The 21,478-nt window shown below is 60.1% G+C and overlaps 1 protein-coding gene across 1 annotated transcript; it reads right to left on the reverse strand.

Moving 5' to 3' along the window:
- Positions 1-972: 972 nt before the first annotated feature.
- On the reverse strand, positions 973-21,454 carry KDM6B (lysine demethylase 6B). Its single transcript, XM_023731098.1, has 22 exons — positions 21,336-21,454; positions 14,504-14,622; positions 8,946-9,700; positions 8,633-8,731; positions 8,308-8,527; positions 8,115-8,207; positions 7,865-8,026; positions 7,599-7,781; positions 7,168-7,512; positions 4,949-7,077; positions 4,712-4,838; positions 4,482-4,587; positions 3,488-3,693; positions 3,302-3,366; positions 3,150-3,221; positions 2,889-3,037; positions 2,603-2,717; positions 2,329-2,516; positions 2,029-2,170; positions 1,500-1,626; positions 1,249-1,419; positions 973-1,138 (listed from the first exon to the last, which is right to left on the reverse strand). Exons 3-22 carry the CDS (start codon positions 9,080-9,082, stop codon positions 1,115-1,117), a joined length of 4,860 nt encoding a protein of 1,619 aa, XP_023586866.1. The 5' UTR covers positions 9,083-9,700; positions 14,504-14,622; positions 21,336-21,454; the 3' UTR covers positions 973-1,114.
- Positions 21,455-21,478: the final 24 nt, after the last annotated feature.

Below are 21,478 nucleotides of genomic sequence, written 5' to 3' on the forward strand. Positions count from 1 at the left end.
CCCGCCCCTCCGCAGCCCCAGCTTGGAGGAGAAAAAAACAACCAAACGAAATTAAAGCCCCAGAGAAACTCACCCCGGGTGTCCCTGCCCCAGGGGGAACATGGCCCTGGGCTGTTTCACGCTTCAAAAAAAAATTCGTGTTTAAAATTGGCCGGGGCTGGGAAGGACGGGGTTTCTTTTCCTCATAGTTCTTTCTTTAAAACTTTTAAATTTTTTTATTTTATTTTTTTTTTACAAAATACCATTTCAGTTCCCACTTCTTCCCCTACAGTACAGGAGTCGCTCACCCTCAGGCGGGGTTGGGGTCGGGTCGGGAGTGGGGGGACTGGTCCGAGAAAGTGCAGGACGTAGGGGAGGGGAGCGGGTTTGAGCACCATGAGAACCCGGCAGGAGCCGCGGACGGGCGGGCGGAGACGGACAGGCCGGGCCCGGACACACACTCTGGGGCGCAGGGAGGGCCCGGCAGCGGGCGGTCCCAGGAGGGGCAAGCGGGATGGCTTAGGGGAGAGGGAGGTTGGGTTTTCCCAAAAATGAATAAATAGAGGTGAGTGGGACTGTTATAAATTAAAAACAAAAACAAAAAACAAAAAAAAAAACCCAGAAAATACAAATCATAACCGAGTGAATAAACAGAGACATGTACAGGGATCACAGCTAGCATTGGAAGTAAAAAAAAGTTCTGCGGGAAGGGTAAAGCCCATAGAAAGAATCTCATTAAAAACCTCGGCTGCCGTAACGTCTATGTACATACACGACCCGCGTGCGCGGGCGGGCGGCTGGCAGGCGTGAGGGAACCCGTATGTGACCCCCGCAGCCGCCGGAGCCTGGTCCTTGTGTCTGTTGCTAGAAAGGCCAAAGTCGGTGAGGGGAGGCGCTGGCGGACAAGGGGCTGCCAGCCCCCTCCCCGCCTCCCTTTTTTTTTTTTTTTTTTCCTCTTGTTTTTAAAAAAAAAATTACTTTTTAAATAAATTAAGTGAGGGGAGCTGCCAATGGGGTGGAAGGGCTGGGCCCGACACCCTTCCCGGCCCGAAGCAGGACCTAGGTCCAGCCCAGGCGTGTGCTGGTGGCCCCGCGGCGCCCTGCGTGGGTGGGCAGGCGGGCGGGGCGTCCGGCCTCATCGTGATGTGCTAGCTGGGGCCTGCAGGGAGAAAACAGGTGGGTGGCTCGAGGCAGGCGCCAGGGGACCACCCCAAACCGCCATCCGGCTCGCTCCGCCCCCCCCCCCCCCACCCGCACGGCCGGGCTCACCAGCGTGAAGGCGTCGTAGGCCTGCGCCAGCTCCTCAGTGCGGTACTGCTCCAGCACCACCACGCCCTGCAAGCCCGCGCTGCGGCGCCGGGCACAGCCCTCGCAGTGCACCAGGTAAGTGTTGCGGCTGCCGTTCTCACTGGTCACGAACAGGATGTTGAACACCTCCACCTAGGGCAATGAGGAGGAGGCGGCAGTGAGGAAGAGGAGAGGCCGCCGTGGGCAGCAGGGGGAGAGGGGAGGGCACTCACATCGCACTCGTTGCAGTAGTAGGCGGGCTCGTCCTTGACCCGGCCCTGGTAGGCAATTTTCTTCCCTGCCCGCACAAGGCTCTCCCGCTGCACCTGGCAGTGCTTCATGGACTGCAGGAGGCAGAACCTGGGGAGCGGAGAGGTGGTGGTGAGGCAGGGCTGCCAGCAGAAGGGAGGAGGGCAGGCTGGAGGACAGAGGGGCACAGCCACCCGAGATCTCAGCTCTGTAGCCCTCCTCCAAAGGCCTCCCCCACTTCATGCCTGGGTCCAATCCTCTGTCCTAGGTCTCCTAGCATTTCAGAGCTCTGCCACAGTTGAAATTTCATTCGTATTATTTGCCACTGGAAAATAAAGCTCATAAGCTCTGGGACATTGTCAGCCACCTTCAGTGCAGTATTCTCAGCACACACTGCATGGACACATGGTAGACAGGATGGAGAGACAGGAATGGGATAGAGTCAAGACAGGAAGAACACGAGCAGGGACCGGAACAAGCAGAGATGGGCTCCCACTCAAACAGGGTCCTCACTTGATCATCTTAAACAAGTCGGGGTCGCTGATTTTGACAGTGCGAGCCACGTTCCAGGATACGTGAATCATGGGCACAATGGACTTGACGTTCTTCACCTCGTTCCACTCATATCGTTCCAGGGCCAGCTGGTACTGATAGGCTGTGGGCCAGAGGGGTTACTACAGGATTCTTAAACAGCCCCCAGCCACTTGAGACCAAGCCCCCGCTGGGGCCCTTCAAGCCCACGCCCCGAAGGGATCCCTCCCCATCGGCCCGCCCCTTGCCACTGAGTGGCTCTGCACCACCCCATCCTCTCACCAGTGAGGGGCCCCACGTTCCAGGCAATGTTGTTGCACCAGCCGGTGGCCTGCACCCAGTGCACGGTCCCCGCGTTGATCCACACGAGGTCTCCAGGACGCTGCACGAAGCGGTACACAGGAATATTGGAGGCGTAGAGGTCATCCAGAATTGGCCACCAGGAGCCTGTCAGGTAGTCCACGCCGTGCCTGCAGGTGGCAACAGGGTCAGGGGGGAACCTGAGAACCCAGGGGCGGGGCGCGGCGGCGCGACTGGGGGGGGGGGCGGCGCGCACCGGTCACAGAAAGCGCTGATGGTCTCCCAGTAGTGCTCATGCACTGCGAACCACTCGCAGTCGCCTGGGCCGATGTTTATGTTGACAGAGCAGAAGTTGTTATTCTCTTGATGGCCTGCGGGGGGCAACAGAGCGGCATGGCCGGTCAGACCGGAGCCTGAACTCTGCAACAACCCCACCCCTCGCTCCTCATTGGCTGACCGTAGAGGCGGTCAGCTCCGGGTGCGGACACCTGCCCCTCCCCTCGTGCGCTTCCCGCACCAGCGCGCACGCGCGAAGAGCGCACCTGGCGTACGGCTGCCCGGGACCTTCATGTACAGCTGCACCGTGTTCATGCCCAGAATGGTGTGGCCCACATGGCTCAGCATGTTGCCTGTGGACGTTACCCGCATGAAGGCGGGCAGCTTCAGCAGCTCCTGCAGCTGGGGCTTCCACCTGCAGTGGTGAGGGTGAAGCAAAGGTGAGAAGGGCCTGGGCTACCCGCAGCTCGGCAAGCCCAGCAGCACTCCTGCCCCAACCAGGCTGGCTTCAACCCGGCCACACTGACCGCTTGGCGTCGGACAGGTCGATGTTGGTGCCAAACTTGATGATGTGATGGTTCTTCGGGTCTGGCGCACTGCTGCTGGGGTGAAGAGCACAGGTCAGTGGAGGAAGCAAAGGGAAGGGAAGGCGTCGTAAAAGGAATGGACAAAACCGTACCTAGGAGGGGTTCCTGTGGTGCTGTCCGGCTCCTCCGACTCCTCATCCTCACTTTCCTTCTCCTCCTGCTCGGCCAGAAGAGTAGCCAGGCCTGGGTCAGTGGCCTTCCAGGAGCCCTCCCACCACACCCTCAGCTCCAACTCCCCTGACCCCAGCACCTGGCCTCTGCCCGGCCTCGCCTCTCACCTGCAGGGACTCCTGGAAGGACGAGGCCTGATACTGCGCATACTTGGCAATGGTGGTGTGGGAACGGGAACTCTCACAGGGCCAGATCTGGCGTGTGCCCGTCAGGTCCCAGTTCTCATCTGAGGGCTGCTGCACCTGGGTACGCACCTCCACGGTGTGCTCGCCGCTCGCCTCCACCAGCGTCTTGGTGGAGAAGAGGCCCAAGTCTGCGAGGGAGGGCCGTGCAGGGCGTCGGGGCAGAGGCAGAGGGCAGGGGGCAGGGACCCAACTCACCCTTTCCCTTCTGACTCCCAGCAGCCCCTGGCAGGGTGGACACAGGCTCAGCACAGCTCAGCCCAGGACAAACAGGTAAAGACCCCAGCCCCACATGCAGCTGGGAGATTGGTCCGCCCAGGGCCCAGTCTTTGCCTGGATCTTCACTCCCTCAACCCCCCATGCCCCTCCTGAAGCTGCTCCAAGCCTCAGCCCCTCTACCAGAGTCCTCGGGGCTGCATGAGGCCACATGGGCACAGAACCAGGCACACAGTAGGAGCTCAATGAATGGCTGCTTCTTTAAGTTATCATTGGGTCCCATTACAATGAGAGCCTGGAGTGTGCTTCAAATAATTCACTGGGGGAGAGGGGTGGCTATGGCTATAGAGGTGGCCATGGGTACAGAGGAAAGAAAATTTTCTGTGTTCATGCTATGTCTTCTACTTTTGCATGTATTTGAAATTTGGTACCATAAAAGATTTAAGAGAGAAAGCCCCAGATTATGGGTTTTCTACACTCTGTATGCTTCTGTTTAATTGCCCAGAAAACCAGAAGTGACTCTAAACAGGCCCTGACATACATCCCCTTCCCATGTGGGGATGGACAGACAGGAAAAAAGTGCAAGGCTGGCCCAGCACCCCGAGCACTTCTCAGGGTCTTCTCAAGCAGGAGCTCTCTTTGAGGGTCCCACAGCCCCAGATCCCTAGTCCTCCCCATACCACTCTGCCCCCTCCACACTCACTGAGCCGCAGAGAGCCTGCCAGGCCCCGGATCACGGTGATGGGATTTCGAGGGTCTGTACAGAACTGCAACAGCACTGGGGAGAAGGCGTCCCGTTTGCTCTCCAGCTAAGGGATGATCGGGAGAGACTGGGGTCAGAGCCCTGTCCCAGGCTCAGAGCCCCCGGCTGCCTCTCACCCATCTCAGAACGCTCTGGGCAGGGGTGAGCCTGAGCCCAGATGGCACACATACATAGATGCTGGGTGTGGGAGGGTTGAGTTTTTCCCGGGGCAGCTTCTCCTCTGTGTTGATCTTCGGTTTCACAGACTGGGCAGGGGAAAGGTAGGACTCTCGAAACTTCCCTTTCACCTTGGCATTCCTGTGGAGGACAGTGGAGTGAGGACCAAAGCATCAGGATGGTGGGGGCAGGGAGCCTACCCCCGAGGCCACGCTGGGGCCACCCTCACCCTGAGGAATGGCCCGACTCACTTGCTGGCACGCACAACGTCAGCAGCACAGTGGCTGATGGTGAGGTCCGCCATGCGCAGCCGCCGCTCCTCCACCTCAGAGGCGATAAAAGTCTCCTTGTCACCACTCTCTACCTTGATGAGCCGGATCTTCAGCTCCTTGGGGGGCCCCTCGCTAAGGGAGCGCAGCTTCAGCATGTCAGCCCGGCTGACACCTGGTGGCCCTGGGGCTTCCTCCTGAGCCTTTTTCCCAGGGACAGGGGCTGATGGAGGTGTGGGCTGGGCAGAGGGTGCAGGAACCAGCGAGGAAGCAGGGGCTGTGGGTGGCTTGGCCTTGGAGGCCCCACTAAGCTCAGGCCGGGCTTTTTCACGACCCTGGATCTCCTCGCTCTGCAGGTCCAGGTTCCCCAGCACCCGACGGCTCTTTTCTTTGGGGGCCTTGGCCCTGCCCTCACGGGGCCGCCGACCCACACTGTCTTTACAAGCCCGCCTGTGCCGCCGGTGTTCCTTCTGCCGCCGCTTGCTGCTGCCTGGCCCTGCTGCCACCACCACCCCACCACTCTCCTCCTTGGCTTGGATGGGTGGTGGCAGCTGCTCAGTCCCACTGTCCGCTGGCTCTGCTGTGTCCACTGTGTCTGCTGGGTCTGTGGCACTCCGGCCCACCCGCTCCACAAGGGTCTCACAAGCCCGGCTGATCTCTTCTAGCACCTCGGACTCAGAGCGGGCAGGGAGCAGTGGCAGGGGTGGGGGCGGTGGGGTGGGGGTCGTGGGGCCCGGGGCTGGCTCTTCGCCCGCCCTGCGCTCCCGGGCCCAGGGCCCGCCTGAGGTAGAGAACTGAGATGACGAGGAAGCGGAGGGCTGTGGGGAGCCCTGGGCACTAGGGGCCGCTGAGGTGGGCGCTGGGGCGGTAGCACCTGATGGGGGGCTGGGGGAATACTGAGTGGTGGGCAAGGGCCCAGGCCGGGTGGGAACACCTGCTCCAGTCCCCCGGTAACAGTACTTCTGTCCCTCCAGCACGGAGGCTAAGGACTTGAGCAGACTGGCTGGGCTGGCTGGCGGGGGCGGTGGTGGTGGCTGTGGCTGGGGGCGTGGAGGGAACTTGGCTAGAGGCGGCGGTGGTGGTAGGGCTGGTGGTGGCTTCTTCTCCTCTTCCTGGGTGGTGGTGGTGGCAGCAGCTGTGGTGGTTGGGGCTGTGTCAGTGGGGAATGGAGGCTGCAGAGACGCAAAGGGCTCCTTCATGGGGGTTGCGGGGACCACGCCCGCCTCCTGCTGTTGCTGCTCCTCCTCCTTGCGAATTGATTCGTCCAGCATCTTCATGATGTTGGCCAGCCCATCAGGTAGGATCTTGAATTCAGCTGGCTCCTCGAACTGGTCCTCCAGTGGGGTAGGGGGGAAATCAAAGAGCCGCGGGCCTTGGGCAGGCAGCTCACCGACCCTGGGCGGCACAGGCTGGGGGGCTTTACTCAGGGGGCCCGGAGGTGGCCCCGGCCCCACCTCGGGGGTCTTTGGGAAGGAGACCCTGGGCCGGGGGCTCTCTGGGCGCCTGAAGCTTCCTGAGGTATTTTGGTGACAGGAGGAGGTGGGGGCTGGAGGCAGGGCAAGAGTCAGGGGTGCAAGAGGTGGGTCCTGGGGGCTCAGTGATGGGCTGGGGGGCTGGGGAAGGGGATCCATACTTCTGGCCAGATAAGGAGGTGGGGGGAAGGACACAGGCCCTGGAGGGCTACTGCTGTGGCTGCCATTGTTGGCGCTGCTGCTGCTGGTGGCTGGGGGAGTGGGAGGGGTGTGCGAATCCTGAGTGCCCACAGAAAAGCGGGAGGCTGGAGGCCCCAAGAAGCCCTCACGGTGGGGGTGAGGTGGGGGTGGAGGGCGAGGGGGTCCTTCAGCCCCGAAGAAGAGCTCCTCTAAGATCTCTCCATCCTCTCGGGCTGCCCGGCAGGCCGGGCCCTTCAGCCAGGCAGGAGGGGGCGGGGGACGTAAGAGGCGGGGACAAGGAGGTGGAGGAGGTGAGGGGGGCCCAGGTGGTAGGGACAGATGGGGAGTGGCAGCGGGGGCCGCCAGGAATGGTTTCCGACTGCTGTGTGCCGAGGGCCCCAGGCGGCCCTGGTGAGAGGAGACCTCCAGCGCTGGAGCTTGGTAATGGTCAGTGCCGGGCTGCAAGTGCAGGATAGGTGTGGTCAGGGGGCAGCTCCCCAGCTGAACTCCATGGACCCCCGCTCAACCCCCACCACCATCGTGACTCACAATGCCTGGGCTCGGCTCCACGCCCCGGGGACCAGTGTTGCTGCTGCTGCTACTGCTGCTGGTGGTGGTGCCGGGGAGGCCGGGGGGCCGGGAAGGGGCGTAAGGCACGCAGGCGGTGGTTGCTGCTGGTGAAACGCTGGAGTCCATCCGCGACCTCTGAACTCTGCTCTCTCTAAGGTCACTTCCGGGGGGACGGGTGGCAGGCGGGCAGCCATGGCTCTCTGCTCCTGGGGGGCGGGGACCCGGACCTGGGGGTGCAGCCGGGACCAACCGGTGGCCAGGGGGGTGCGCGGTGTAGGCTGGAGCTGGGTATGGATATGGGTGAGGCAGCGAATGCCGCTGTTCCTACAGAAGACAAGTGAAGACACGGGGTAAGGAGTCGACGCGCTGGAGCTTACGAGTAAGGTGAGGAGCGACAGATAAAGACTTACCTGGCGTTCTGGGGGTGCTGAACCCTTGCGCTCAGTGCCCCAGGCATCTCCATGGAGAGTATTCCACAACCCTGGCTTAGGCAGCTGAAATGGGGGGCTGCTGACCAGGCCAGGCAGGGGCGGTGGCGGCGGTGGTGGTGGTAATGGTGGCGGTGGCAGCGGCAGCCCTGGGGGAAGGCCAGTCTAGGAGAGAAGAGGATGTGAGGCTCCCAGTCTCTGCCCTGGTCCTGCCCGCTCACTGCCCGCCTGCCCACCTCTAACCATACCTGCTCAGAGTTGCAGCCTCTCCTGCGCTTGCCTCCAGGGCTGAGGCCTTCCTCCCCCAAGGGGCCTGAGAGTGCTGCAGGAGGAACAGACTGTACCACTGGGGGTTCGGCAGCTCGCTTCACCGGGGGACCCCCTCGCTTGGCTCCATAGTTTCGCTTGTGCTGAAGACAGAGAGAGAGAAGAGAGGATGACCCAGGTGCAGGCCTGGCCTGGTCCTCCACCCTAACCCTAACCCAGCCCCAGCCTCACCTCAAGGTGCAGCAAGTTCCATACTTGCTCCAAGGGGGGCAAGATCTTGGCTCGGTGCTGGCAGGAGCCGGCATGAAAGTTCCAGAGCTGAGCCTAGGAGACATGGTATAGGGAACAGGGCAGAGACAGATGTAAGCTGGGGGTTGAGCCAGGAGGCACAATCCCAGCCCCCCTACGTCCCACCTTATCACACCTGCTGCAGTCGGCCGAGGCGGGGCCCCAGCTCTGCAATGCTTCCTCCATATCGAAGGGCGCTGTGGTAGCAGCGTATGGCCTCCTCACTGTCGTGCTCTGACTCGTACAGCTGCCCGAGCTGTTCCCACAGCCCCGGCTGGGCCGGCTCCCGCAGCAGTGCCTGCACGCACCCATGCAGGGATTCCAGCTTCCCATGGAGGGGTCTCGGGGTGGGCGTCCTACAGAGTAGGAGGGGTTGGGGAGGGTCAGGCTAGGGAGTAAGGGAGCCTTCCAAGGCCCCAGCCTTACCTCCCACCCTCAGCACCTCTGATTCCCCAACTCACCCTGGAGCATAATACGATTTGTTGGGATGCCCAGAACTACTGCCATGTGAAGGGGGTAGGGGAGCAGAGAGGGGGGGCTGCCCGATGCTGGCCGAGCACCTGGAGGAATAATAGATCTGTTATGTACAGCAAAACAGGGTAGTCTTAACCCCACCTAGGAAAGAGAAGACTGTGGGGATGAGAGAAAGCATCTGAAGTCTGCTGAGGCAGAAACCCACAGAGAATGAGGGGTACAGGAAATGGAAGAAAAGCATACCAGGAGTTGAGAAGAGGAATGCCAGGAGACAAAGGGAGAGATGGCCCAAGTTCTCACCTGCCTCCAGGCAGCCATGCGCTACGTGGAGGGGGATGGGGCGGGCAGGAGCTCCAGGCCCCAGCACAGCTCAAGCCCCCAAGGGCAAAGGCTTCCCGTGCAGCGCGGGCCCCTGGAGGGTCCACTGCCCGATGCATCCAGCCTGGGTCGGGGGAGAAGAAACCATGATCTTATTGGGGGCTTGGCCAGAGCAGCCGGTGTGCGCACAGCCTACCCAGCCTGTCCTTCCCTCACCAGGTCAGCAGTGGCCCCAGGAGCCCTGGAGATCGGGCACGGCCCCCTGCCCCAGCTCTCTGGGGTGATGGTCCGCCTCCAGCCACTCGCTCTGACAAGAGTGCCACGGTCCCTAGATGGATGTCCAGGGTCTTTCACAGCCAATTCTACAGAGAGAAGAGGAAAAACGATGAGGCGGGTTGGCCAGGACACATTCAGGGCCGCAGGGCTAGGCTGGCTTGGCGCTCACTCTGTCAACTGTACAGGGCGCTGAGCCTTGGCTTTCCCTGAAGGGACCCACCTAGAGGCCCAGAAGATTAACTGGGAGAGCAAGGACAAATGGCAGGGAGCAGTGTGGCGATCGGTGAGACTGGGTGGCTGCGTTGCCTGTCTTTCAGTCGGGAGCTACCAGGGCCGCTTACCCGGCCTCCGTGGGAGCGTCCTCTCACTGCGTCTGCGAGCTCCAGGGATCCGGCCAATCACAGGACCTTCTCTGTCTCCTGAAAGCCAATCATCACCCGTGTCTCCGCCTCAGTAACAGCCTGCCCGGGACCAATGGGAGGGAGGTGAGTCCGGCAAGCAGCGACCGTGGGAGGAGGGGCGACGGAGCCGGTCAGACGGGCTCGGCTCGGGTGACCCCGATGTGACCCCGCAGCTCCCACCGAGGGTCCCCCCCTCTCGGACCTGACACCCTAGCCGGCGGGGAAGCGGAGCCGGTAACCAGTACGGGTGAGGGAGGCAAGTCGTACGTATGGGCCGGCTTGGGGGTCGGTGCTAGCCACGATCCCCACGCACCCACAGAGCCGCCGGTGGCCCCAGCCAGACAGCCCGAGACACCCCCTACCCCGCCGCCGCAGGACAGACAGGCTGACAGATGCAGAACCCAGACAAAGGCGCCCCTCCGCTTCCTCACTTCACCTCGTTCGGTGTCTAACCTCCCCACCCCGGGCACTCCTTGAACGGCTTACAGCAGCCAGCCAGTCAGCCACGGCGACTTCTACGGCACCTAACCTGCCCTCGCCGCTAACTGAGCGCCCCCACGACCCCCTCCTCCATCTCAAAGCCTGGCCAAGCCCCCAGCCTCATACTCAGTTTCTCCAGCTCCTTCACCTCCCTTGGTTCTCTAGGTCTTCGATACCGACAGACCCCCAGAACTCAAACCCCTCTTTAGTTCTCCAACTTCTGAGAAGTCACGTACCGCGGTCCCGAGTGACCCCTCTCGTGTGGCTCCGGTATCCTCTATGCCCTTCCCCGCCGGGGCCACGCGGTTCCCCCACGGCCCACGTGGCCCCCGCCCCCCAAGGGAGGGGGGGATTTCGGGGGTTGCCCGTGACGTGGCTACTTGCGCAGCGGAAGCGGTGTGTGTAAGTGTAGGGGGGGTCCTACGGGATGGAGGGAGGGCGGGGCCGGACAGGCGGTGACATCACCCTTGTCCCACTCTCACCGCCCACTCCCTTAAAGAACCCAGAACTCGTTTCACTTCCTCCTTCACACCCCCACCCCCACCCCGTCCCGTCGGTGCTGGCTCGACCCACGACAGGCGCAGCGCTCTCCTCTCCTAGGCACCTTCCTTTTAGCCCCAGTCTTCCTGCTCGCCTATCTGAGCCCAGAAGCTCCATGCCTTCGCCAGCTCCGTGCCTACCCGGCGTCCCCGCAGGTAGGGAGCCGGCTCCGCTCCCGGGATCGGCCCATTGAGAGTCTAGAGTACAAAGAGCAGCGAGAGGCGAGTGTAGAGTACAAAGCGGCGGGGGCGGGGCCAGCGCTCCAGCTGGAGCAAGCGCCGAGCAGGAAGCCGGGGGAGAGCCGCGGCCAGCGGCTGGGGGCGGCTGGAAAGTTCACCTTCGCCGAGAGAAGTCTGCGCTGCGGGGAAATTTCCACCCTTCCCACAAGGGCAGGACGGTTTCTGGTGAAATCAGACCTCCCGCCGCAAGGCCATGGCCGTTGGTTTGTACGGCAACGCCTTGGATCACACAGGTCCTGAGCGCCGGTGGGTGCTTCGGCCCCGCAGTACTTCACGCGGGGTTTCTATCAGAACTCTCTCTCCTTACCAGTGACAGCCTGTCTACCAGTTACAAGCCTTAGGACAAGTACAGCGCTTAACTGCGGTCAAGAAGAGCTCGGCCGGCTGCCCCCACCCAAGTCCCGGGACCCAGGGACCAGACAAGGGCATGGGGAACCGGGAGACCAGACATCAAGGAGTAGATCCCTGCTTGGGAAGTGGTGCTGAGGGCGCTGCCAGTTACCAGGAAATGCAGCTTCCCCTTCTGTGATGATGACACTTCCCCTCCGCCACCTCCCCTTTCCCACGGGGAACTGACTCAGCTTTCCCTGCCTCTCCAGCCCCCTCGGTCCTCCACCTTCATCCACAAACCCCCACGCCAGTACCCAGGAATACAACAGCCCTCACCGAGGACAAAAACTTCCTGTACATAAAACACCCATTCACTCTCGCAAGCCATCTCGGATCCTTGTCCCCCACCCGGGTCCCAGGCGCCAGACTCCTCCGTCCGCCTCCGTACAAAGCCCTCCCCCAGGGTCTGATTCAGGCTTGGGGTGGGGGAGCGTGAGTCACCAGAAAACCTTCCCCTATTCTCACTGGCTCAGCCCCCGCCTGCCTGAGTACACACAGACACAGTCAGAGGCAGACACAACTCCTCAGCCCACACACCGCTCACCACCGGGCCCGCGGAATTTCCCCTCTCGTCTTCCCCCACGACGGCCCCTCCCCGCGCCCGGCCGCGCCGACACCTGTTCCCCATCCGCCGGCGGCTAGCTCGCGGTCCACTCTCACCTTCACTCTCGCTTTGGGGCAGGAATAGCACTCCCTGACTCCCAGTGTCCGTACTACCCAAAGGAAAGGGACAAATACGGTCGCGAGACAGACACCCACAGACTCCTCGAAGACAGGCGCAAGCAACCACAGCCAGGCTGAGAGGACAGTATACTTCTCGGGCAGACATTCCAGCCTCTCCTTGCCCGACCAACAATCCCGAGAATGAGCCGCTCCGAAAGGGTTAATTCTTCCCCGGCTGAGGCCACGCCCCCAGTATCCGGGCTCTCCCAGCAAAGCTCAGCCCCGCCCCCTCCATCCGGGCTCCAGACACCCGGACTTCAACCCACCCCCTCCCTCCAGAGCCCCGGGAGAGACCCACTCCATCAATCATATACACTTAACTCTCCCTGGGCTAGAGGCCCGAGGATCCCCTCCGCCCACGGCCCCAGCCGCGCGGGACGCGGGTAAGGGGCAGGTAAGGGGTCAGACGTGCGCACACAGACTCACAGGACGGCGAGAGACAAGACCCCGCAGACAAGGTTTTACCGAGCAGTCAGTGGGCACGCAGCACACGCGGAGAGGTGGGGCCGGACTTAGACCCCCCGCCGCAACCCGCTCCCTGCCTGGCCTCATTCTGCCTCAAGGAAGCGAGGAGTGACAGGCTAGCCTCTTACCTGTGGGAAGGGGAGGCGGAGGGGAGGCCGCCGGCTGGAACGCCGCTGTGACTCAGCCACCCGGGCAGGCCGCCCGCCCGGGATTCCCTTCCCCAGCCTTCCCCCGCTACCGGCCCCTCCCCGCCCCCCACCAAGGAGTGACACTGCCGGCCGCGGCCCGCTATGTGTCACTGCGGGCCTTGTGTCTGCCTCTGACTGGGCGCTGTGTTCACCAGTCTGTCTGACAAGGTCGGTTGTGTGTGAGTCCCGGTGTCTGTCTCCGTGTGCACCAAGATATCTGCTCATCTTGTCTTCCTCAGTGCCTGTGTCTGATGCGTTCCTGTCATTATCCCAGTCTACAGGACTCCGCGGGGCTGTCTCTGTCTGTGTGTCTGCCTGGCTCCTGTCTCGGTCTTTTGTCTGGGTCTGCCTCTGCATCACTTGCGTGATCACGTGTGTCTCTGCACATGCCCTTCTGTGTTTGCCTTCATGTTCCTGAACAGAATCAGGGAAACCTGCAGCAGACTGACCCTGCTGACTGCTCGTTTCACTCCCCTGAATCCCGATGTCTTTCAGTGCTCCTTCTGTTGAGTCAAGTATTTGGGGGGAGGGGGTGCTGTCTGCCTTCAGGCAAGTTCTGTCCCGTTCCGCAGCATCTTTACTTATCCTCACAGCTACTCGAAGCTCCCATTATGACAATAACTGCAGCGTTTATTGAACACTTATTATATGTCAGGCACTGTGTTAAGCACCTTAACATTTTTTTTTTTTTAGCTCCCTGTGAAATCCTGATGTAGGAGGTACTTTTATTACTCCCATATTACAAATGAGGAAATTGAGGCTCAGAGCGGTTAGGTAACTTGACCAAGGTCATCCTGCAAGTGAGTAGAAGAAATGGGCTTCCTTCCACAGCCACATTCTTACCACACTTCTATACTGCCTCTGTGCCATTCTCTCTCCCTTGGATTTATCCTCACAGGCTATTTTTGGGTCAGCCTGCCACTCAGCTGTATCCCATCTTACCACCCCAACTACCCCATGCCCTCTACAGAAGGTATGGGTAGAAGACTGTGCCTTACATCTCTGAGTGAACTATGTAGCTTAAAGAAGTCGTGGGTTTCTTGGCAAAGAAGCTCATTCAGTCAACATATTCACTCAACACAAATCGACTGAGGCACCCAATATGCAAACCATCATGCCAAATAGTGACAGATACATAGAAGAAAACAGTCCCCACTCTCAGGAATCTCAGTGAGAAGTGGGGGAGAGGTATAAACACTCAGAGCACTGAAGTCCCTGGCTTAGGGATCATTTTCCCTTCTCTCCTACAGAAGAATGGGAAAGGGATGGCAGGGCGGGGGGTGGAGGTCTCAGGCAGTAAACTGGCAGAAGAAGAGAGGGAAGGAGGAGTAAGACTTAAGGTATAGGGGGCAAACGCTGTAGTGCAATGGGGAGAGAACAGGGCAGAAGGATCTGGAAGGAAAGATGAGATGCCAAGATTGCCATGGCAACAACAGGGTGTCGTTTCAATGGTTTCCAGTATATTCCCAGCTCAATTCTAATCGCCCTCTATAAATCAGGTTGTTCAACAACTCTTATAGGGGCAAAGTCCTCCTCCTACTCCAGAGGATCTCATGTCTGCATAATTCAGTTCAATACACAACTGAGTTGTAGCACTGAGGAAGGTTTTTTGGTGGTAGTGGAGACACTGGTTAAGTACAAGGCTGAACCATTCACAGGAGACAGAGGGGAGCTCCATAAACTAGGAAGGCTGAACCACTCAAGCCCTGTGGGGGGATACTCAGAGTTGGACTGGACCATTCTGAGGAGTGGGCATAATCCAGATCATACCACTCTTTAAGCACATGGTGTGCAGTGCTGGACTGCTGGGGATGAGGATCACTCAGGGCTGGACTTACCAGCTGGAGTTTGGTGTGCTCCTGTCTCATTGGAACCAGTGACCCCAGCAATGGGGTGCAGCAGACCACAGTGGGTAGGGCTGGTGGTGCTACGGGGCTGGCATGGTTCCTGGGGGAACCTAAAAGAAAAAAGCCAGTTAGAAGTGAGGTCTTCCAGGTTGGATAATTTCCCTATGCTGCCTGCCCCCTCAATGAAGAGAAACCTGGCTCTTGGTCATATGGGATGGGAGAATCTGTTTCCATGGTAACCAGAAAAAGCCATCCCCAAAGTGGTCCTCCTACCTTTGCCTTCTACAGGAGGGAGGCTGAGCCAGGTGATAAGGGAGAGGAGGCAAGCTATGGCATCTGCCTAAGCCCACAGTGTGGACACCCAGTCCAGGATCCCTCTTCTGACTGGGCCCTCCTGATGAGATTCCCTGGCCCCAAAGTAGCCCCAGCTGCCACTGACATCTGCACCCAAATCAGCCTTAGTCCTGTCCCCAGGCATGCAGACACTTCTTCCCTCAGCTTTGCCTCCTCCCCAACCTTATCAAGACAGCAGTCAACCCCACCCTCTGGACTCTGCCCCCTCCTCTTCCCCCAGGCGGGGGCAGGCAGATCTTGGTGAGCAGTTAAGGTGGCCAGACTAGATGAACGGGCCCAGCAGGGAGGAGCCTTCCTCCCCAGCAAGGACTGTGACTCTGGGCCTGGGCCTGGAAGTGGTCTCTGCTGCAAGCCTCCCCTGTATCCCACCCCCAAAGGCCATATCCTGTTTCCCCATCACCTCCTTCCTCTGTGTGGCCCCAAAAGGTGACAGAGGACTCCCCTCTCCTAGCCATCAGATATGAGAAGACAGGTCTTTTAATGTTAAGTCCAGAGCCAAGAACCAGGTGTCTGTCAGGGTCAGACCCAAGTCTGCCCTCACCTCAGACTCACTCCTTGGGGATTTGGGGACCTAAGTTTTCTGCTCCCTTAACCACAGTTCTCTGCCTTTAAGGACCCAGACACCTGGGCTCCCAGTCTAGTCTCTCCATTCCCTGGCCTTCAGCCCCCATCTTTCTCCAAGCCCCAGAAGCTCAGGCCTCTGGCCCCCAGTCTCCATGATGCAATGTGCTGCAAGCTTCCCGGCTGCTGATGACACTGCCCCTAGGGAGGTGCTATTTCTGACCCACGCAAGGCCCCTCACCAGGCCAGAGGCAGTGGTCAGCTGCACGCTGGGGAGGCCAAACAGACAAGGCCCTTCTGCTGGAGAAGGGAGCTTGAGGCTGGAGCCCTCAGGATCAGGGGCACTCAGAATGTGGGACCAAGGAGAGTGTGAGGGGGTGTGTGTGTGTGTAGTCTGTAGCATTTGTGTATGTGGTTGTGGGGGAGGGGGGCACTAGGGAGGGTCTGGCCTAGAGAGAGAGGAATGGGCTGGCCTCAGGACAACCAAGAGGAGGAGTAGGGGGAAGCCAAGGAGAACCAGAGGGCTGTGGGGGGGTGTCTGGACATCAGAGTGGGGGAGGGGCCAGTAGCCATTTAAAGAACCAGCCCCAGAGCTTTAATCCCTCACCAGCCCTGGCCCTGAGCCTGAGGCTGTAATTCATCTGCCCAACAGCTGGGGTGGGTGTGTGTGTGTTGGGGGGGGGCATGTCGATGGGAAGGGGGAGCTGGGGGAGGGGCTGGGGCTTTCTTGTGCATAGAGCCAAACAACAAAAGGGGAAGCTGAAGGGCCAGCTCCCAAGTGCCCAGGCCAAGTTGCTGACCAACAGACATGCTGAAGGCCCCCACCTGGTGGCTGCCAGACTCTAGTTTGGACTCAAGGATTCTTGGCCGAGGAGTCAATGAACGCAAAGGTGGAGCCCTGGAGAAAGCCCAGGTTGAGTGTCCCCTAGACAAGCTGTCACTCCTTCTTGCACCGTTCCAAACCTGGCGGGCCCCACAACAGACTCAGCATCCAGTGCTCTGCCAGCCAGCCCAGCCTCCCCAGACACGGCCTGCCGGCTCCCCCTCCTGCCAGCACAGGGTGGCAGTGGCCACACCGAGACTGTCCCTTTAAATCATTACCACCCCTGATTGTGTGGACGAACCGAGGGCCCTGCCCCCCAGGCAGGCGGCTTGCCATCTACCCTACATGAGTCCCCAGAAATGTGAGGGCCATTTAAAGGGACAACAGAGAGAGACGGCTGACTCTCTAATCGCCCCCCACCCCCACCTCGCACACACAGCCCCTTTCCCCAGTCACATACAGCCCCCTGCCCCTCCACCGGGCCCCCCAAATTCCGGTTCTCTCCTCACCCCTAAAGGCTGCTAAAAGGAGAAAGGGGGCCAGAGTTGGGGGGGCGGGGAACTGGGGGGCCAGGAAAGGACAGCGACTCCCTCCTTCCCCGGAGGCCCAGAGGACAGGTCGAAGGGGAAGCAAGCGCCCGGGGAAGCAAGGGCCCGGAGAAGCCGCGAGACGGAGCCCCGAAAGGTGCCGCGGGCAGACCTGGGGCGAACAGGCTGTGGGGCGAGGGGAGGGCAGTCGGGCTGCACGAGACGGCGGCGCGGCCAGCGGGATACAAGTCCAAGTGGGGGAGATGGAACAAGGAGGACCAGGGAAAAGAGGCAAGGTCGGCGGGTAAACGGGGAGACGAAACAGGGGAAAGGGGTCATCCCGGAGGTGGGGAAGAAAATCAGAGGGGGAGGGAGAGCCGGGCCGGGGTTACCTGCTGGGTGTCTGTCCCCTGGCGGTGCCCCCGGAGTCCGGGTAGGGAGGGGGGGAGCAGCAGGGGGGGGAGTGGGGGCTGGGGGGGCGGGGAGCCGGTCCCTCCTCTGCCTCCTGGGCCTGCCCCGGCGCTTGCAGCCTCTGCCTCCCTCCCTCCTCCTCCCCGTCCCTGAGTCCCGGAGTCAAACAAAGAACTGTAGCAGGCTCTCCCCAACCCCCTCCCTCCTCCTCCAGTACCTCCTCCTCCTCCCCTCCCTCCCTCCCCACCAGCAGGCTCCCTCCTCCTCCCTTCCGGTCTCTTCCTTTAACTACCCGCCCCCCCCAAGCCCCCAGCACTAGTCTCTCTCCACCCACCCACCCCCACCTTATACACACTCCTTAGCCCAGTCCTGTCCCCCGCAAGAGAAACTGTGGAGTCCCTTTGCAAAATTAAAAGGCTCCAGAGAAGAACATGGGAGGGGACTGGGGTCTTGCTTCAAAATCAAGAAGCACAATACAATTATTTTATTTTCACAGCTAAAAGAATAGTCTTAGCTGTTTCTTCTCCAAGAAGAAAGAAAGCAGTCCTAAAGAAAGCAATAAAAATCTGACTAAAGCCCTCATTAAGTAAACCTAGAAAAGCAGTCCAAGCTAATCCCCAGCCACCCCCCATCACCATCACTACCAAATTAATACTAACTCTTTACTCCTTCCTAGTGAACTCCAAAGGTCCTGCCCAGTTTGGAGCAGGCCCGCCAACTATAATAATAAAAATAATAAGGAACACCATTTAATAATAAGTATTTCATAAAGACAAGCATTCATTCTGTGCCAGGAACTGTGCTAAGTACTTTGCATAAATTATCTCATTTTTTCCTCCCAACTGTCTTGAAGGTAGGTATTAATATTTAAATTTTCCAGATTAGGAATATGAAGCTCAGAGAGATTGTGACCTCTCCAAGTACCAGTAGCCACTAAGCGGCAGGGCTGGGAAGAATCCAGGTCGGATTTGACAGGCCAAGCTCTAAAGTCCGTAAAACCAGAAACCAATTTTTGTCCAATACCACCAGCAACTCCAGGACTTAATAGGGAAGGGCACTCTTAGCTACCAAATGAATCGTTCCCCCCAAGTGAGATCCGCAAACTGTTCCACCTACACAGAATAAAGACCCTAACTTTTCAGTCTAGTGTTGCTTCTTGACCCTTTTCCTCACTGTTGGGGGGCGGGGGGGAGTGGCTGCCATTGATGAAGGGGAGATCAGAGAGGAGTTGGTGTCCAGTGAATCCCGCATACCACAGACAGCTCTTCCTATAGAGGTAGCTATCTTGCAACCACTTCGACTTCGACTCAAAATGGGAAAGGGGAGCAATAAGATACTTGACAAGGCAGCAGGTGGGAAACTAAGATTTCTGGCAGGCCCTTTCAAGGGGGGACGGTGCTTAGAGGGGAAGCTCTTCTGGGCCAATCTAGAGAAAGTGAGCCAGAGTTCTCTCAGCCCAGCAAAAGGGCAAAGTCTTTTCAACTACACCACATCCGTGCCCCTCCCCCTCACAAAATTCCAGGCCGGGGTTTCCTACCTGCAGGATGGTAAGGCCAGGGACGGGAGAGGGGAAAGAGATGGCTTGGGACTGGAACGGGACTCGGGGCGGGGGGACGTGGGAGGAGGTGTCATTGCCTGGCAACCATCTCGGGGCACGTGCACTGGTGACATCATCCCAGGCCACCTCTAACACAGACCTTTGACCTCTACGGGGCGAGGGGGGCCGCTGGCTAAGCTTCCTGAGAAATAGCCTTGTGGAAATCTGAGAGCCCTAGAGAAGAAGGAAGGAACCCAAGCGTCCTGCCTGTATCTCCTTTACCCCCAATACAGCTCCAATCCCAGAGACTCGGGCCTCTCGCTTCCTTCTCTCCGCCTCCAGCCCTGACCTCACTACCCAGATTTCTGACTGGAGTCCCGACACGCCTCTCGGAGATAGTGTGCCTTCTTTCTCCCGGGCGAGATCGCGGGCGGGGAAGGGGGCACTGGGTCCCGCGGGACCCCGTTTCCTATCTGCAGGATCCCCCGTGCCCCAGCCGGCCGCCTGCCCGGATCTGTCTGGGTCCCCAACTCTCCCGCCCCTCCCCGCACTGTTCCAGGGCGGAGTCTGTGGAGTTGAAACCAGGACACGGCGAGAGGAAGAATTATATAACCAGAAGAGGCAAAAAAGGACGAGTGGAGACGGGGACACAGAGCCCGAAAAGAGCCGAGGGAGGCGCAAAGAACGCCAGGGGGAGTGGGGAGAAAACGTTAGGGATGTGAAGAGTTTCGAGGCACATCAAAGAGGGGGAATTCACTCGAAGAAGGGACGTGATGGCCCGGGAAGTCACTTGGGCAGTCCGGAGCGTCCCCGCAGCGCCCCTCCCCCGCCACCAACAGCAGCTGGGCCCCGGAGGATGAAGCCTGGGAAGGGGCGCTGGTACTGGCTCCGTTCACCTCGGGAAATCAACCTAAGCCAGAGCCAGGGAACGCAATGGCCGTGGATGTGGGGCCGGAAACCACAGCTCCGCCCAACCCACCTGGGAGCTTGGGGCGCCAGCTGGGGAAGAGGAGGGGAACAGGTAGCCGGCCCCTCCCACGCAAAGCTGGGCATTAATGATTTGAGACCTCGCGAAAGACCGCAGGCCGACCCAGACGTCTAGGTCCCGAGGGGCTGCTGAGCGTAGCCCAAAACTAGTTTGCAAACACAGACCTAAGACTCGCCTGAGGACGATGGGGGTGGGGAAAACGACTCGCCGCGCAGGCGCAGGGGGGTGCTCAGGCGCGTGCGGCGGAGAGAGGGGAGGTGGGCGTGAGCGTGTGGGAGTGCACGTGCGGGTCCCCAGCAGCTACCCCCTCCTTTCCTCCACCTTCTGCCCTCCCCTTTTTCTCTTCCTGTGGCCCTATATTGCCTCCTCCCCATTGGCTGCCAGAGCCTTGATGTAAGGAACGTCCGCTCGAGCGGATTGGGCGGACGCGAGAGTTCGGGAATCCAGCTCTGGAGTCTGGTTCTGCAGTTACTCAGGCAACAGGGCAAGGAGCGCCTGCGTCCCGCCTCCCTCTGGACTGCAATTGAGTCCGTTTTTGTCACAGTGCAGCTCGCTGCGTCCCTGCCTTCCTTCATGGGACTCAGGCGTCCAGCCCTCAACCTTCTCTACAGCCTCCCAGCCTCCCATTTACGCCAATCGCCACCCACCCCAAGTCACAGCGACAAGCCACTGCAGACTGGAAGCGAATCTGCGTTGCTTAGCAACGAACCCGCGTGCCCCCTCCGCACTATACCCCAGCCTTGGAGAAGCGCAGATTCGGCTCCTAGCCCCTTCCCAATCTATGCCCTTTGCCCTCCCTCCCACCGTTTCCTGTGTGGGGGCCGGGATGACAGGAAGTCAAATGAGGGTCTCAGCCACCTTTCCCTCAGGCCGGAATGGGGGGCTTCGGCTGCTTTCAAGGCCACATCCCTCCACTCCTCAGCTCTGAGCGTGCGTCTCGCCCTCGCCACCTCGTGGCGACATTGGGAAGGTTCCGCCCGGAGAAGGGCCCGAGCAGGGCGAGGGCTAGACAACGGAAGACTGCAGAGTGGGGGCGGGACCAGGGAAGAGGAAACAAGCGGGGTGAAGTGAGGTGAGGTGGGCCGTGTGGGCTTGGGGGTGAAGGATGCTGCTAGGAGGCTATCGGGGCTCCTGGTGTGACGGTCAGGGCTGAGGTTATACATCACCCAGCCTCACCCGTGGGAAGAACTGAAGGGAGACTTGAAGTGACTCCCAGACTGAGACATACCCCTGTCTGACCACATCTGACCCCAGTGGGCCATCGCACTAACCTATCTGTTAACTCTGACCTTTAGTCTTGTCCGGCAGTTAAGGATCGCCGCGCCCCGCCCCGCCCTAAGATCAGCAAGGGGAATCCCAGCTCAAGGGGGGCTGGGAGTGCTTTTAAGCCCCTGTTGACATCTGGAACCCAACACATCTGCCTCCCAGCTCTTACCCACACCCATCCTGCTTCCCCCTCCCCCCCCAGGGGATTCAGATTCCTGAGTCCCAGTCTTCTTCCCAGCAGCTTTCCGGAGACCTAATGTCCACCCCCAGCTCTAGCCCTCCTGCGACTCAGGCGTCCCGCCCCCTGCGCGGAGATGGTTTCCCTCTTTTAAGATGCCCTCGCAACTCCCCGTTACCTGGTTCTCGGGGGGTCCCAGGTGTTCAGGCTCCCCAAGGTCGCCCAGGGGTCGAGCGGCCCCCCCCTCTCCCAGGCCGGGGCTGGGGGGGCCGCTCTGCCCCGTGGCGCAGTTGGATTTTCCAACACAAACACCCGCCCCCC

Source organism: Trichechus manatus, unplaced genomic scaffold, assembly GCF_000243295.1.
Source record: "Trichechus manatus latirostris isolate Lorelei unplaced genomic scaffold, TriManLat1.0 scaffold00040, whole genome shotgun sequence".
NCBI classification, from domain to species: Eukaryota; Metazoa; Chordata; class Mammalia; order Sirenia; family Trichechidae; genus Trichechus; species Trichechus manatus.